Source organism: Rhea pennata, chromosome 13 (genome assembly GCF_028389875.1).
Source record: "Rhea pennata isolate bPtePen1 chromosome 13, bPtePen1.pri, whole genome shotgun sequence".
NCBI classification, from domain to species: domain Eukaryota; kingdom Metazoa; phylum Chordata; class Aves; order Rheiformes; family Rheidae; genus Rhea; species Rhea pennata.
The window spans coordinates 1950945-1967871 of NC_084675.1; the positions used below are offsets into that span (position 1 = coordinate 1950945).

The window sequence follows — 16927 nt, forward strand, 5'->3', positions numbered from 1 at the left end:
CACACAAAAAGAGAACAGTCCCACACTCTTCACTAAATTTGTACCTATGGTGTCCTTTTCAGTGACAGTCTCACTCAATCTGCAAGAGCGTTACCAAGCAGTAGTCCCAATGTACCATAAAAAATACAAGTTATTCAAAATTGCAGAGTGGAAGAAGAACCCATCACGTGGGAGAGCCCAAATGAGAAACCCCAAAGCATTATGGAATACAGCTTTGCCATGCTCAATATGGTTTGTTTGTAGTGTAAACACTAGTCAGTGTCTGATCACACAAGTCTCAGATCTCCTAAATTAAAATTAAGTCCAGCTAATGAGAGTACAATGCTATATGTAGGACTATTTGTCTTTTTGTTACATGCTGTAAATACTTACATCAATAGATGAATGACAAAAATCAGTGGAAAAGTCCACCCCATATTCCTTATAGAAACCCTATGAACACATATAGACGCAGTATTTACCCACCAATAAAACAACTGTAGCAACACAAGAATCGCACAGCTCAGATGTGACCTCTCCTATTTTCATACCATGTACAGGAAGCACAAACAAAAAAAATGCACAGACAAAAAATACCGTTAAGGCGCTTGCTGTGCATGTAAGTGGCTAAAATCTTTTAAGCCTCTTAGTATGCTAAAGGCAGACACAACCACAACTTATTTCAAACAGTTTCCACTATAGTCAACATGAGCAATGCCTGTGCTCAGGACAGGTCTCTGGGTTGTTTGGTTCTTTTTATTAAATTGTGCTTGCAATTCCATGCTAGAGATTGAGACTGGACTTCATAAATGACACAGAGATATGTTATACATTGACAGAGGAGAATGTGACTTAAGTGAATGGAGGGAAGAAACTCAGCAGGAAAACTTAAATCAGATATTGAAAAAGCCTGCTCTCCCATTCCTGTTGCATTTCTTGCCATGGATGTTCCTTTCCTCTCCTAGGCATGTTTCTTTTCCACCTCCCTCACCATCACCATATTTACTTTTATGTCTATAATTGGCTTATCTTCACATTAGGTTCTGCTTTTGAGCCAGCTGTGGAATATTTTTCTATAGTAGTCGGAAATGAGCAGTTTTACCCGCTTTTCTCTACATTTAAAGGAAAATCTTTCTCCTATAGTAAGCTGCAAGCAGAAACAGGAAACTACACAACTACAACAATACAGAAGAGCTCAAGGTGTATTTTTTACTCCAGTTCAGCCAGTTAAAACATCAACCTAAAATCCCAGCCCTGTATTTCCATTCTAGTCGGTGGCAGTAGGCTTAGGCCCTTTGCCATCCTGCACAGTACTGAACTTGTAGATGGCCAAGCTTGGAAGGCTGATAATACAGAAAGCCCTCATCATGCAACCTGGAGTCATGAAGACAGACATCAGTGTTCTTCAGTTTTTGAAGCAGACTAGTTTTTTGGGTAGTAGTCACTACATTTTCTCAGTATCATGGAAGTACACAAGCACATATGCTACAGCATACTGAGTTTAAAACAGCCATACAGAACTACCATGAAGATTTAAAAATTCAGAACTCTTCTTTCATGTTTTTCATTAAACTCTTTGGTTAGTCTTTTCACTGTTAATGTACTTTCCTTCATCTAATAAAAAGTTTTTGCAGATTTGATTTAATAATCTAGCACAACTGGCAAGACATTGGCTTATGATTAAGAGTGAAGTGACCAACTACTTATGAAGAATTTCTAATGAAATTACCAAATGCTATTTATCTGAGTTTTGAGAAATTCACAGACTGAGTGTATTTGGCAGCTTTTACATCTGTACTCACACCCCTCTCCATCCACATATGCACATACATGCAGATACATAGATAGACACACACAGACACAACTTTAAAGGGTAGAAGAGACACCATGCCAAACATTGACTTTCAATTTCAAAAATACATATGTGGAAACAAGACAATCTTCAGTGTCTCCTGCTTTGTGGTATTTGCTGGCCTTTGGACTGGAGTACTGAGCAATGTAAAGATAAAAAAAAACCCTTCAGACTTACCTTTCCATTTATATCAACTTAGTGGACACTGAAATCTTCACTTCTTCTGAAGTATTAAGTGCAAATCATCCCTAACAACAACAGACAACCCCAGATCTTAAGCGTATATCTCCTAGTACATTTTGCCGTGATTTATCCAGACGGGAAATGAATAAAGAGTCCTAATGACATCACAGCATTTGAGATTATGCTTTGACTACAGGTTTAGACTTTGTGTCCACATGGCACTTTATGCTTAATGCTAATAGGTATGTAATTTTAAGAGTAAGCTTGCAAGAAGAATACTTAGAATCAAGAATAAGATACAAAGCTAATTGCATGAGAGAGAGAGAGCTAAGCAAACTGCAAAGGAAGACAGAGGTATTCATTTTGTATTATCAGAACAAAGACAAGAGTGATTGCGTGATAATCTGCTAGATTTCAGGGAGCTCCTGTTGACTTCATAAAAACAACACAGATAGTAACCACTGCCCTTATCTGCAGTCTAAAGAGTTTCCAAAAAGAGAAATAAGACATATTTCCCCTAAACGGACAGAGGCATCTAGACAACAAAAGCTGTCACTGCTAGCAGCTATGCAATACTTTTGTGAACAGTGTCAGTCTGCAGCACTGACAATTCAGTACTTTTCCCTATACCACTAAGTTCAGCAAAAATAACCTCTCAGAAGTATAGGAAAAAAAATGAGGGAAAGATAGAGGTGTTCAGTTTTTGCCACAGAATAATCACAGCTATTTTCATAGATGTTGTAAGTAGAGTATTTAAGTTACATTACATGTACTCACATGGTTGAGAAACTTGCTGTCTTTGGTAGCCCATCCTATCTGCATCACTCCCGAAGTAATTACTGTAACTTCATAGTACCAAATTCCAGAATCCACACAGAACGTACATCTAACACTTTCAAAGGATGAAGCATCACATCGAGCCTACCAATACCAAAGCAAAGATTAAATTTCTACAAACTAGCATTCAAACAAGCTCCTTCCTCCCTGGGATCAAGTTTCTTGCATATAAGAATATACCAGCACAATTTTAGAGGCAAGTAAAGAGTCACTTCAGAAAAAAGTGACCTCTCTTTAAATCCAAAATAGTCACATCCTAACTAGCTGGCATTTTACTAAATAGGCAAGACTGAAAATGTTCAATGATAAGCCAAACACAAAAAAGTAGAGAGCTGATGGAATAAGTTTGAAGATTTAAAGACTAAGACAACCAAGGTGGTAGACTTAAGTCACTCATCATTATCAGATTCCTGTTAAGTACAAAGGGAGAGAGTGGTTTTCAACGTTATATCAAAATGCATTTAGAAGTAGTGAAACAAAGTTTTAGGAAAAAAAAAAAAAAAAAAGAAAGAAAAAAAAAGAAAAGAAAAAAGAAAACCCCACAACCTTAAAGCTGAAGAGGGGGGAAAAGTAGAAATCCTGCTGCTACAGACTTTTCAAGGGTAGACAGGAACAGCAATAGCAAAAATACTTTGTGATCAATTTTAGTCAAAATGAGCAAAAAGCCAGCTGACTCTTAAGCATCCTCGTCACTTTTCTGAAATCCTGGGGCACAGATGCAGGTGTTACTTTACCGTGAACACTTCTAGAATTGAGATTAGTACAGTGGTGTTACAACTCTAAGACAAAGTAAACTTTCTACACAAAATTGGCAGAAAGCTTTGATTAATTCTAAGCAAATACAGGAACATGTAGCAAGCAAAAATAGTTAAAGTCTTTTTCTTCAAACTTTTTTCTTTTTAAAAGATTTAAACTGAAATGACATCCTACCTCTAATCCACGCGGTGAGATCTTAAGGTATTCACTGACATCATTACTGTTCAGCATAGCCCTAATGTTGGTCAAGTCAACCTTCTCATATGTAAGCTGTCTGCCTTCTTTTAAAACTGCAGAATAAAATTAGTTTGAATTATTGCTGCTGCAAAACTTAGTTTTAAATATTTCATTTGGTGGCAATCAGTCATCTGAGGGTACAGTTAATTTTTGGCAAAACCAAATAAATTATCAACAGTTTGACTGCATGAAACCAGCATCACTTACAATAACAGTGTATGTTAAATATCTTCTAAACATTAGAACACAATCTACACTTCTGCAGACTAATTACTGCTTTCAGGAAACCCACAGGCAAACATAAGACATGCAAGTTCATACCAAGATGACACTTTTTCAAGATTGATCATCATATTTATATATTTAGTTGGGTGGAGTTTTCCTGCTCCATTACTCGTGGCAAAGATTTGGGAGGTAGGGGAAGGACGCAATGACAAGGGGAAAGCAAGGATTCAAAGCTTTGACCCACACATTTTCAGGTAGGTGATGAACTTAAAGTGAGCCACAGAAGCTCTTCCTCTCTTCTTCTTCCCCCTTTCACAGGAAAGGGCTAGAAGCATTAATCTTCCCAGGTGTCAGATTGTTGACATAAGCATGTTAATTTATAAATCAGAGATCTTATCGTAGGACCAGTTTATATAGCAATGAAAGCATCATAGGAAGTTTTGGATGTTTACTAAGCACTACTAACATTGGATTTAGCCAGTTTATGGTAGGCCACATAAAGCCAAACAAGACTTATTACCCAAATTTAACTCAAAGGCATTAGAAACTACAGGTCCCTTAGATAATGTTACTGGGTCCTGCAAATTACAGCTAAACAAGTGAATTTGGGGACAGTTAATTATCGTAAAGGATAAATATAGTAAAGCGCTTGTCAATCTACTCTTCACTCTCAATCACTAGAATATATCTCGACTTTAAACAAGTGTTTAATAATTTTTTGTGACTGTGAGCTACTGGCATAGGTAAGATCCTGCTAACAGCTAGTGACAGCACTGTGTGTGTCTGTAATCCAGCTGTTCCACAGAGACAGAGCTAGTATGATCTAGCTACTCATCACTTCTGCTGAAATGTGGGTTACTGGAGACACAGTGCAAATAATTTTCAATGAAGCTCAAATGCAGAGAACAAACCACTTCCTTTCCAGAACAGAAGGCACACAGTTACACATGAATCTGTATTTTTTTTGGAGAGTGATTACAAATGCAAATCAGGTTTATTTACAATAAGTGCTTACACAAATCAAAACACAAAGCAGTGTTCTGTTTCTTTGAAGGAGTTCTTAAAATAAAATTAATCCATCTCTTTGTTATACCTACACAGATTGTCTAAACTCCACTGGGCACAAAATCCAACCTGGCGTTTTAAATAGTCTGGATTATCAGTCCATTTCTCTAGCAAAATCAGTTGGTCACTAATGCACGATTCAGAAACTGTCATTTTATTTTCACCTGTAATTTAAGAGCAAAAAAAGAATAACTGCTATAACCTAAGTTCAGTCAAAAAGAAAAGTACTGTACAAATGCAACAGAACTTTTTTTAAACTTCAACTTTAGCATGATGTTCTTTTCACAAGCAAGCATATGAAATTACTTAGCACTCAGATACACCAGTTCATTTTATGCAGCCACATCTCCAAAAGACTTGGATCATAGCTGATTTCCATCCATCTCTTACTAATAAAGTTTTTTTTTTTTTAAGTGACAAAGATCTCATGTTGTAAGTCTTTATGTAGCAACTTCTAGCAGAGGAGGACTGAACCGAGTTTCAGCAAATCTCTCAAGAGTTTGAGGGTGGGAGGGTAGGAATGTCACTAGAGCAACAACTATTTCTTCATGCTTATCAATGCCCAATCATAGCTGTTCTCCAACTCTAATAAATATTTTTTTCAGTGACAAAGGTCTCATGTCATAAGTCTTTATGCAGCAATTTCTTGCTAAAATTTCAGTCCTCCTCAGCTAATGTCTCAACGTTGTTTGCTTGTTTTGTTTTGCTTTAAGGAGGGGGAAGGTGTCACTGCAGCAATAGAGATTTCTTCCTGCCTGTAAATAATACTGCTTTTTTAAAACAAAACAAAAAACACATCTATGTTCCCATCAACCAGTCTTTCCCACTTTCATAACAAATGCAGACAGATGAAGCAAATGGCAGTCACGCAGTAGAAGCCATACTATTGCTCTTATGGTTAAGGCTGATACTTACTCGTTTGCGCAAACTTCTCCAGGGCTATTAGTGCAAAAAGCATCACTGTTGGATGGGACTGGAAATTCTAAATATGGGCAGCAAGAAAATTTATTAAATAAATACATGACACAGACACGTAGGAAAAAGCTGTTGGCCTGTCATAGAATACGTTACATTGAAAGGGATCTCTGAAGATCACCTAGTCCATCCTCCTGTTGAAAGCTAGTTCACGTAAACCAGGCTGCTCAGGGCCTCGTCCATCCGAGCATCTCCAAGGGTGGAGATCCCACAGCCTCTCAGGAACCATGGTCTAACACTTTACCACCCTTCACAATGGATTTTTTTTCCCCTTCTATCTACAGATTTTTCCATTTACAGCATGAGCCTTTTACCTCTTATCCTATCAATGTACAATGTACACCTTCCAGAAGGGCCTTTTCCATACCCTCCCACTAGACAGCTGTAGACAGCAATAAGATCTTCCCCTGACATTCTTTCTCCAGGCTAAATAAACCCAACTCTCTCAGTCAAGTTAACAAAATAGTGTTTCATTCTATAGCAACTTATATTCTCAAACCTATCCATACAAGAATGAGACACTGATGTTGCCTGGCAATACAGATAGTGGGAGGGCATGGGGAAAGGAAAGAAAAAGGGATAAGACGACGAATACTTTCATAAAATATACATTTACATTAATTCTAGCATCTAAAGAATGACTAACAGACCAAGTACATAACACCTCAACTAGGATGTGCTTAGTCCCCCCACCTCCCAAGAGTTCATAGCAAATAACTTAAAGTCAACCAACCAGGCACATTAGACTGGCTCCTCAAAATGGCCATCTTTTCATCTCACACCAGTCTCAGACCTACGCAACTGGGTTTATTTCATTTGAGATGATCCTGACCTAACAAGTGAAATCAGAATTGATGTTTTTAAGTCAATAGCCCTGAACACTGACTCGAGAGCACTGAATAAAAGCCTGTTTTTTTCTAGACCAAAGAGCAGAACCATTTTTTCAAAAGAACTCTCAACTTTCAGAATATGTTCCATGAAACTTCATTCCTCTACCATAAAATTAAAAAAAAAGAAAAAAAAGAAAAAAAGAGAGCGTGCGGAGGACTTCAAATTTAAAGAAATAATCTGATATTATTTCAGGAAAAAAAGAAAGCTTGTATTTGATAATAGAGAATTACTGACTAAAAATTATATATTTGAAGTTCCCCCTTTTTTCTTTTTAAATGTCCTAGACTAGCTATGCAGTTTCCAGTCTGTCCTAACAGTAATTAACACTTGTAAAGAAGTATCATATAAAAATTAATATGGAGGTTGGTTCTGTCTGATGAATTTCCAAATTTCTTCCAAGAAGCGTAAAATACTTGCTCTCTCACCTTGCACAGCAGCAACAAAATAACCCCTGAATATATTCACGTATAGTCTTTCTATTTCCCTCAAGATGTTCAAGTGCGTTCAGTAGCAGCGGGAATTATCCTGTTAAGTTAAGATGATCAACTTTTCCACTAATGTTTAAATGAAGTTTGAAATTAAGGCAACATGCTAGTTGGATGAGGAAAAGTCAGCCTGCTCTGTTACGACATGCAAGAAAGCATGGTTATGTTAAAGACAAGGTCCCAAATGTTTTTGGGGGTATATTTTCAGTAGGCCTCTCTGAACTTGCTAAATGTCAATTTTCTATTATGTTACCAGTATTTACCAAACATGATCCTAAATTTTCACAATAATCCAAAAATAATTTGTGTTATTTGCTTCTCAGTGTTTGACTAATAAGAATTTTAACACAAAAATAGTCCCTGAGGGACAAAGGTCCACCTAGTCTAGGCCACTGTCAGATAGTATATAATAGAGGATGTGTTAAAAACAAAAAAAAAAAAAGAAAGATACTTTATTCAAAGACAAGCATAAAAGTTAGACCTGCATTATGACACAAGTATTTCCTCTTTCTAACGAGTTGACACCGCTTTCCAAGAAAATGGGAGTAACTATCATGCATTTATACATACAAAGAGAACTAAGACACTTACCAAGCTATGAAGTAAATATTCCAATATGCCTGGGCTGAGTAAGCCTATACTTGCAGGACCTGCAAAAACGTTAAAAATTAAATCCATCCACAGGAGCAATCATACTGTCATCTTTGCACAGAACTTTTAATCTGAAGACAATTAATTTAAGAACAGCTAAGCACACAGACTTTGCAACAAAACAGAACTATAAAAAACAATCATTGTTCCCACAAGTCAAATATTTGCTACACAAATTACACAGTTACTGCCAAGTTACGAACATTTTCAGTTTACTTGTTGTAAGTGAGTACACAGTTCCAGTCCCACTTTAGAGTTTTTGAAGCAAGAATCCTTCTGTCAGCCTCTGATTAACATTTCTGTGCCCATATAGCTTTGGAGAAAGTGGAGAACCACCTACTTCTAGAGTCAAAGCATAAAGACTAGCTTCCTTTATCAAAGCACAAAATAAGCAAAACCAATAGTATCCAATATAGCCTACTTGACAGTTTACACAATTTGCAGCTAATTTTGCGCTATAGCAAGATGCCACTTAGAAAATGCCCTGAAATACTGCCTGTTTCATCAATAGAGAGATAAAAGGGAATCAAACTCTGGTATCTATGAACGCTGAACAAATTCAAATGAGCTCCAAGACAACGTTAACAGATCTGCTGCCTGAGCCTATACAACGAGATGTGCCCCCAGGGCACTAAGAGGAAAGAAAACACAAAAATCCATTTTAGACTCGCTATAACAAGAAGGTAGAAGTATTACAGTACAAAAATGCTTCTTTCACTTGTTCTTTACTTTTTTTTTTGGGGGGGGGGGGGTGAGAAAAATATTGAAATTGTGCTTTTAACAACCATTCCGTGATAGCAGACATTCATTTTGGCCTCACTCCCTTTTTCTGAAAGTGGACAGAAAATAGAGCAAAAAACTAGATACAAGCAAGAATTTAGGCAAGAAGGAAACTAAGATTAAGATTCCAGCAGGATACTAGAAATAACAGCAAATAAAAACATCTATAGAAAAAAAAGTCACCTTAAAAAGAACATACAGCAATGTAACACAGCAGAGGAAATTTCTTCAGGTAACAACCACACAACACTACACATCTAGTGGAAAAAGCATCTTTCTTCTATCCTTCTATACAGCCTCTAAGAATATTAAGTTAATAATTCTTGCCTACTGGCTAAAGAGCCAAGTATTCTCAGTAATTCTCACCCACCCAATTTGGCCTAGAGAAAAGACTGATTAATCAGTGTTAAGGCCATATATTGTAAGCCTAAACATTGTTCCACAAATGTATACATTTCAATTTGGCAACCATACATCAAAACAATTTGATCTTTTCAAGCATCTGGAATTGTAAATCAGCAGATTCAGACCAAAGCTAGTCCCGGATGACTGAATCTTTTAACCTTTTAACCAAGCAATTGATTTGGTCACACCAGTCAGACAAGGTCTTTCCTCGACGCAAAACATTACTCTGTTTTAAGAGCACATTTCTGTGCTAGTCTGCATAGAGAGTGCTAAAGCAATAGGCACTTCAGAGTCAAATGCAAGCTTTCAGAAGGCTCCCCTTGCTCACCTGCTAATTTCTCTGCTAAACAGCCCAGTACTGCAGTCGTATTCCGATGTTTGGCAGGGTGACAAGCATCCTGGCAAGCAGCAGCTCCACTTAAATTTAGTATTTCAGTTAACTTTTGTAATGCATCCTAAAAAACAAAATTAGAAATCTCTTCAACATTACTGAAGGATATGATTTTCCCCTCCTGATCCAGTATATTGCAAGAAATGATTTTTATACCATATTACTAAAAAGCAGCATCATATATATTACAGACACCAAGGAATGGTTATCTTCTAAGGTAAGAAGATAATACAGAGCAGGTGAGAAGATAAGAAGTTCAATGTATCTACGGACTGTAAATTTTAAATTACACTTTTGGTCATACACGAATGAACTACTTATAGTAAAAAGACTTGAATAGCAGGCAAAAGCAGTAACACAGACCAGCACCAATTGCACAACTGCCACCTAATTTCAATCACTGTTTCAAGTATCTGAAAACTCACTCCCCCTCCTCCAAAAAAAGTGCTAAATTCTAAATTAGACTTTGAAATTTTGAATTAAGAGAAATCTGTCAAAAAGTTTTTGTTGTTTTTTTTGTTTTGTTTTTAAAAAAGCCTATATTCCATATCTAAAACTTAGCCACCATGTTCTGGGGTTAATCCAGAGCCAGAGCACATTGCCCCACAGGGAAAGGCAAGGGAGGGAAGAAGAAGAAAAAAAAAAAATGGAGGGGGCCCCACCAATTTCCAAGTGCCCCCCAACTTCCCAGACTTCTATGAAAATTTCAGCTGATTCAGATAAAAACTGCAGCAGGCCATTTGAGAGGAAAAAAACCAGTATTACTCAAGTTGCATGTTCATATGTTTTTTGAATCGCATTCTCAGCAAGACTTAAATGACTGCACTGCATTAGACTCAGAGTTGTACAGAGATAACATAGAAAAGTAGTTATGCTCCCAGAAGAACCGCCGCAAAAGCAAAACCGATGGACAGGGTGGACACTAAGTAGAAAAAGCAGAGAAGAGAGGATGACCGAGCCAGAGACATGGGATGGAAAAGCCTAATGAAAATTAGGCTGATGACATACTCTGATACTGCCTTTAGCCAATAGTAGAACTGTCACAAAGATTAAGGACTTTGAGTTAAATTAAGATTTTATAGAATAAACAGAGTTTACTGCACTGCCATTTTCATTTCATGAACTATGGCCTACCATAACAGAAAATGGAATATGGTCTACTGTTCTCCAGCTGTAACAGGAGTTTGGCACTCACTTAAAACCCCAAGACCAAAAACTTCAGCTTATCCTGAATAAGCAAAGATTGAACAGTAGCAGAACACTTCACTAGGCTGCACAAAACCTGCAGATCTCAGGACTAACTCCTTGCCCCTCATTGTATCACACAGAGATTAGAGGAAAAATACCTACGTCCCAAAACAGGTATCTTATTCCTTCTCTCTTGTTAACCATTTTAAAGCTTACTCCTTAAATTTAAGGCATTTAAACAAGAGTGAAAAAAAAAAATCATTTGATTACTGAGTACACCGGTTAGCTGAACAAAAATTACAGTATCACTCTTAGTAGGAGGCATTAACAATGGTCTCTAGTTCCTGGTTTCTTCTTGATAGGCAAAATTATTACTATTTCTAGTGACAGGTTTCTTTTTAGAATTGTTTCACAGTCTACATGGCAGCCATACAACATTTAACTTGGCCTAAAGTCTCATCAGATTTTAATTAATGGCCTAGAGGGGGAAAAAATGCTTTAGTTATAGGGTTTGCCTAATTCTCCAGCCACTCCTCTGTTTACATAAGACACAAACTACCCATGGTTTTTACATCCATGACAGTGCAAAACAAAGACTAAAACTGGCAGCGTAGTAGGTTCATAAATGATAGCAGCGACAATGCCACCAGCAATGTCTAATGAAATAAGATAATGACAAGCGTATGAAGACAGACAACTTCTACGATGCTTTTTTTCTATGTACAACCATTTAGATCTAAAAGTACAACCATTTAGATCTAAAAGACTCAGGAACACTAAGGATATTAAAGCACTTGAGACCCTCATTAAAATACATATACCAACACAGCATGAACACATTAGTCTGTTTTTCGGTTGGAAACATGATCCAGTCAAGTCATCAGTAAAAAAAAAAAAAAAAAAAAAAAAAAAGTGTTTGAATTTGCCAGAGTTGTGTATAGATAGTTTATAGTTTTATTTTAATAAAAGTGTCATTTGTTACACTTAATACCTGTGCTTGTATTGCATGCCTCATGCAGGGGAAGAATTGTAGCTTCCTTCCTCTAGTTCCAAAAGTTACACATTTACAAAACTTCCAACCTTGTGCTGCTTTTGTAGCATCCATACACACTTACTGCATAACACAGTAAGTTGCCATAATACTTAATGCCGTAATACTACATAGCAAGAGAGAAGAGCAACAAAGGGGACAGCTAAAGACCAAAGGTCTCAAGTTCCTCCCCACAGACCACATTTTTTCCACTTTTTCTACAGTGCTTCTTTCACTAAGTAGCAACTGGATATCTAGTCACTGTAAATTACTCCAAGTTACACCCATTTTCTGACCTAGCACCCAGTCTTCTGCTGTCATGGCACTGACAACTACAAATGACTGAATTTCGGTCAAGGAGAAAAATGTATTATTTAGACTTACCTTTGTCGGCAGCGGACATTCATCGAGTAGTAATGTTATAACAGCTGGTCCCAGTGGATCTTCTAATGGAATAACTCTAATTAAAGATTGGACAACTTCCAACCAGCCTTCATCTGTCAACCACAAAACAGAAATACCACTCAGAACAGCACTGCAATTTTGAAGTGTTCAAAATATATAGGTAAATACAAATTTAAAAACTTTCAATCATCACAATAACCCAGCTAGTTTACAGATACTAGGAAAAAAATATCTATGTTTTACATCAATGTCTTTGTTTGCAGTAGCTTGGAAGTTTAATTTCAAGGAGAAAGAAAAAAAAATACACAACCACTTGGATAACACTAAGCATCTTAGCTTTTTGAGAACAGTCTTGCCCAAGCCTGACCATCACTTAGTTTTCACTAAAATTATAAAGTTAACACTCATGACCAGAATGGACACGCACATTTTACCAGCATAGTCCTCCAAATTCAGGGGCTAACTCCAGGGGTTAAATACTACAACTACAATACTGAAGAAATTTGTTTTCTAGCTGGAATCAAAGCACCCTTCTTCAATTCCCTCTAGTTACACCAATCTCAATGGAACTGCACTAATTGTTCCATGTCTGGTCTTGTCAAGAAGATTTGTTTTCATAAGCAACAGTTTTCATAAGCAACAGTTCTCATCATTTCATGAGTAGACAATGTTTTCTGCTTGTAGGTAATCAAAGATTCATATGCAAGATGTTAAAGATAAACTACTAATAATGTAAACAGATTTGGGTGTTCAACAAGAAGTTGCCTTAGTTGCCAGAAGTGAAAATAAAGGTTTGAGTCTGTACAAGGTTTGAGTCTGTACCTGCATACTGGCAAGTGAGTGAGGTTGAAGAGACTTAGTGCTCCTCCAACGATGGCAAGTGAACAGGTAACACATTGACATTTGAGTTTTATGAGCATATTACTCAAAAACATTTTACTGAACAGCTGTAATATCGAATCAGGTTGGTTAACTTATTCTAATATGGAAATACGTTTTTTGGGACAAATACCAACTCTACTAAAAGAGACAAAAATTCACCTCAACCAGGAATTTGATAGTCTTGAGTAGGGAGATTTTCTCCTACTGTAACAGAGATAAAACAGCCCCTGTACAATCACAGTGCAGTCTGCAGGAAAAAGTTAAGGAGAGGGCCAGCAATACCAACACAAATAAGTAGAGGTCTAAGAACAGCAAAATCCAAGACAAAACGTATGCACAATCTGCCATCGCTTTTCGAAGCACATGGGTTTAAACCATGCCTATGTATATGGGTCAGTTCTGCCCCACTGCAAATAAGACATTCTTTGTGGCTTATGGTTTAACATCATTACAATGTGTTTTTGGCCATCAGCTGGTCACTTCTGCAGAGCTTGCATACAAACTTTAAGGGAGTTCAAATAAAATTAAGGAAGTGCAATGAGCTCTATGAAACTTCTGAAGTGCAGAACCATGTTTCAAATCCCAAATCACTAGAGCTACGGGAAGCCACAATGTACAGCTGCCACATATTTTTCTTAGCAAAAAGAAGGATTTTTTTTGCTTTTGTTTTGCAGTCACAACTGAAACGCCCAGCACAGTGCCTTGATACCTGTTTCTGCCATTTCATGCAACGTGATCATTGAATAAGGAGGCTCCTGGTCACTGAAAGAGATATTACACAGGTCAAAATTGATGTACAACTATCAACATAATACACCAAATAAAATGATAATGCACAGACAGATATGAATCCAGTAAGTATTTAACAAAAGGAAGTTACTTAGGCTGCAGACTACTAATTTTTAGATCTGAAATGCAGATAGGATTTGAGCCATTTTCTGGCTCAAAGTCAACATCTGAGTATCTACAATAGCTGATAAGTGACACAGTGATCCATACCTGCATGTCTAAAAGCTAAACATAAAACTTAAGGTTAGTGCTGTTCATTAGCAAAATTCCTCAATAGTATGTAACAAGACATAGTATTTCAGAGATCACGAAGTGAACAAGGAGCAGCACATAAAGAAGAAATCATTGAAATACCTTAAACTTTTTCCCCCCTAGAAATTCTCTGTGAAAAATGTTTGTACATAAAATATAACTAAAGGCCACCTAACAGCATCATAGACTTCTAACATGTTAACGAGAGCTGCGGGAAGCAGTTAAAGGAGTTAAACGGAAGATATTTAGCCCCATTCTATTTACAAACACGAAAAGAAAAAAGTTCAGTCAGACTAATTCTTCAATTTGGCTCGCTGGAGCAAAGGCAGGAACCCTATGGCCAGACCATCTGCTCTGAACAGGTTCTACCATTGAGAGTTTCTGAAGCAGGGTCTCAAATTCCTGTTCAGTAAGCATATTCAGGACCAGAAAAAAAGCTTATGCAAGCCGATGCGCCTTCAGTTCAGCATGTTTTAAGCGCTTCATTTAGTGCTACTTCAGCATTTGTACTAACCCCAGGCTTAGAACAAAAATGTAAGTTCCACAACCAATTTCTGTAACACCCCGTGAAATCAAACTGGAAATTTTAAACTCAGAGGAATTCTAGAAAAATCTCAAAACAGCTTAAGTATGCATCTAAAATAGCCACCTACTCTGGAGAGCCTAATTATAGGCTCAGTTTTGACTGAAAAACACGTGATAAAAATATATGCTCTTCTTACGAAAAAACTGACATCCCCTATTAAACAGTTCTATATTTTCATATTGCTGTAATATTTGAAACAAATCATGTTTTTTTACCCCTGCCAAGAATCTCTTTGCCTTTCCTGTGGAAACTAATCTCACCAGCAGGAAAAAGCATTACAGTGATGCAAGCAGAATTACATCAATAGAAAGGATGTAAAGTATTAAAAGAAAGAAGAAAAACAAAACAAAACCAACCAAAAAAAAAAGATGACATTTTGATATGTAAGATTCCCAATTCCTTCATAAGCAGTAGGTGTTAGCGGAATCAGGACTGAGAAACGTAGAGTCCTGTGCCACTAATGTACCGTTTTAGCCACTTAATATCTGAACATCCCTGCTAGCACCCATCTTTCTCATATTTGGAGGAAGAAAAAAAAATCCCAAACAAAAACCCACAAGTTGTTTTTCCAATTTCATACTTTGTGGAGCAGCACTTTGTAAAAACTGCAGAATTACTGTGAGGACAGGGAACGAAACTTAATTCCTTCTAGATAGGAGGGAAAGGAGGAAAAAAAAAAAAAGCTGTTTTGCTGTTTTCCAGCATGTTTTTGAGATTTGATAAAAAAAAAAAAAAATAGTAAAAAGGAAAAACACTGTTCATTGCGGATCCCAGTAGAGGTCCACAGGTATTAACTTTCATGATAGAAATTTCACAATAGATTTTTTTTTGCACTCTGTTATTGCACCGATAACTTTTGTTCTTCAGGGCTTTACAACCAAACTGAAGTCCATATTACCAACTGGCCCTTATTTCCATGGTTTTATTTGAGTTTTGATTTTATTCCGGCATGTTTCTCAAAAAGAAAAAAAGACTTCTCAGCGTCCCTATTGTTTCGTTCAGTTTCAGTTTTGGTGTTTTCAGAAGACAAAAAAATAAAAAAATAACAAGTTTTATGTTCATGAACAGATAATGGAACATACTTATTCTTGCAGTCCCTCACTTGCACTGAAAAACAAGATTTCCAGACTTGGATAAGCGTTCCTATTAATCTAAAAAGAGACTGAAGTCAAGCAGAAAGGTTCCTTAAACTTTTTCCAGATGCATTTAGATAACTTGTCTCCCAAACATATCCACCATTATTGATACCTACAGGTCTTTGTCTTAATTACAATAACTTGTAATAGTTAGCCATGTTATAAAACTTGGCCAAAAGGAAAAAGCCAAACTCTCTTCAGAAGTACACAATTCCAACACTTGACCGGACAAAGCCCTGAGCAATCTGCTCAATCTGTTTCTTGAGCAGGAGAGGCTGGACTAGATGAACATCTGCAGGTCCCTTTCAGCCCACATGATTCTACAACTCTAAGGAAGTAACTAAGTTTCCTTAAAAAACAAAACAGTAGCTTCAGGAATTTGTCACAAATAGGACTCCAGAATCAGTGGCATAACTATGCTTATCACTTGGTAGCACAAGAAAGTGCTTACAAGATTACAAAACTGATTGCAAAACCCACAGGAACAACTGTACACAAAAAATGTTGTGAAATGGTTTAAGTAGATGAACGGAGGGCAGAGGGGAAGGCATTGAGATAACAGAGAGATTCTCAAAAAACCTGAAATTATTTTAATGAAGACAGATCACAAAATCCTGATTAAAATAAAAAAGATAACAAAAAACCCAAACAAACGCACACAAAAAAAAATTGTTTTAAATTTTCAGACAAAACAATTGACCTGGTATTTCCATTTAAAGCATTTTACAACAGCAAGGCAAGCTCTTCCTGCAGGCATATTTCAGATCCACTATTTAGATACAAATGAAGGCTCGTTTATCCCAAGCCTCAATCAACTTAAACTCAAATCCCAGCTATGAAGATACACTAGTGCCTTTTCCTCCTGTTTTGGTCTTTCCATTTCCTAATCTGCATCTAATCCAAAAGGTGATGAGCTAACTTAACTTATCACTTCTCAGGTTCTTTTA

The 16927-nt window shown here is 36.9% G+C and overlaps 1 protein-coding gene across 7 annotated transcripts in view; it reads right to left on the reverse strand.

Moving 5' to 3' along the window:
* RSPRY1 (ring finger and SPRY domain containing 1) overlaps positions 1-16927 on the reverse strand; it is a 40358-nt gene that overhangs the window by 8482 nt on the left and 14949 nt on the right. For all 7 annotated transcript variants that reach the window (XM_062586654.1, XM_062586656.1, XM_062586658.1 and 4 more), the window contains 8 exons: positions 13927-13979; positions 12315-12427; positions 9650-9776; positions 8077-8135; positions 6050-6116; positions 5167-5298; positions 3782-3897; positions 2792-2935 (listed from right to left, as the gene is read on the reverse strand). In XM_062586654.1, coding sequence (XP_062442638.1) covers positions 2792-2935; positions 3782-3897; positions 5167-5298; positions 6050-6116; positions 8077-8135; positions 9650-9776; positions 12315-12427; positions 13927-13979 — 811 coding nt within the window. The remainder of the gene's footprint in view (positions 1-2791; positions 2936-3781; positions 3898-5166; positions 5299-6049; positions 6117-8076; positions 8136-9649; positions 9777-12314; positions 12428-13926; positions 13980-16927) is intronic.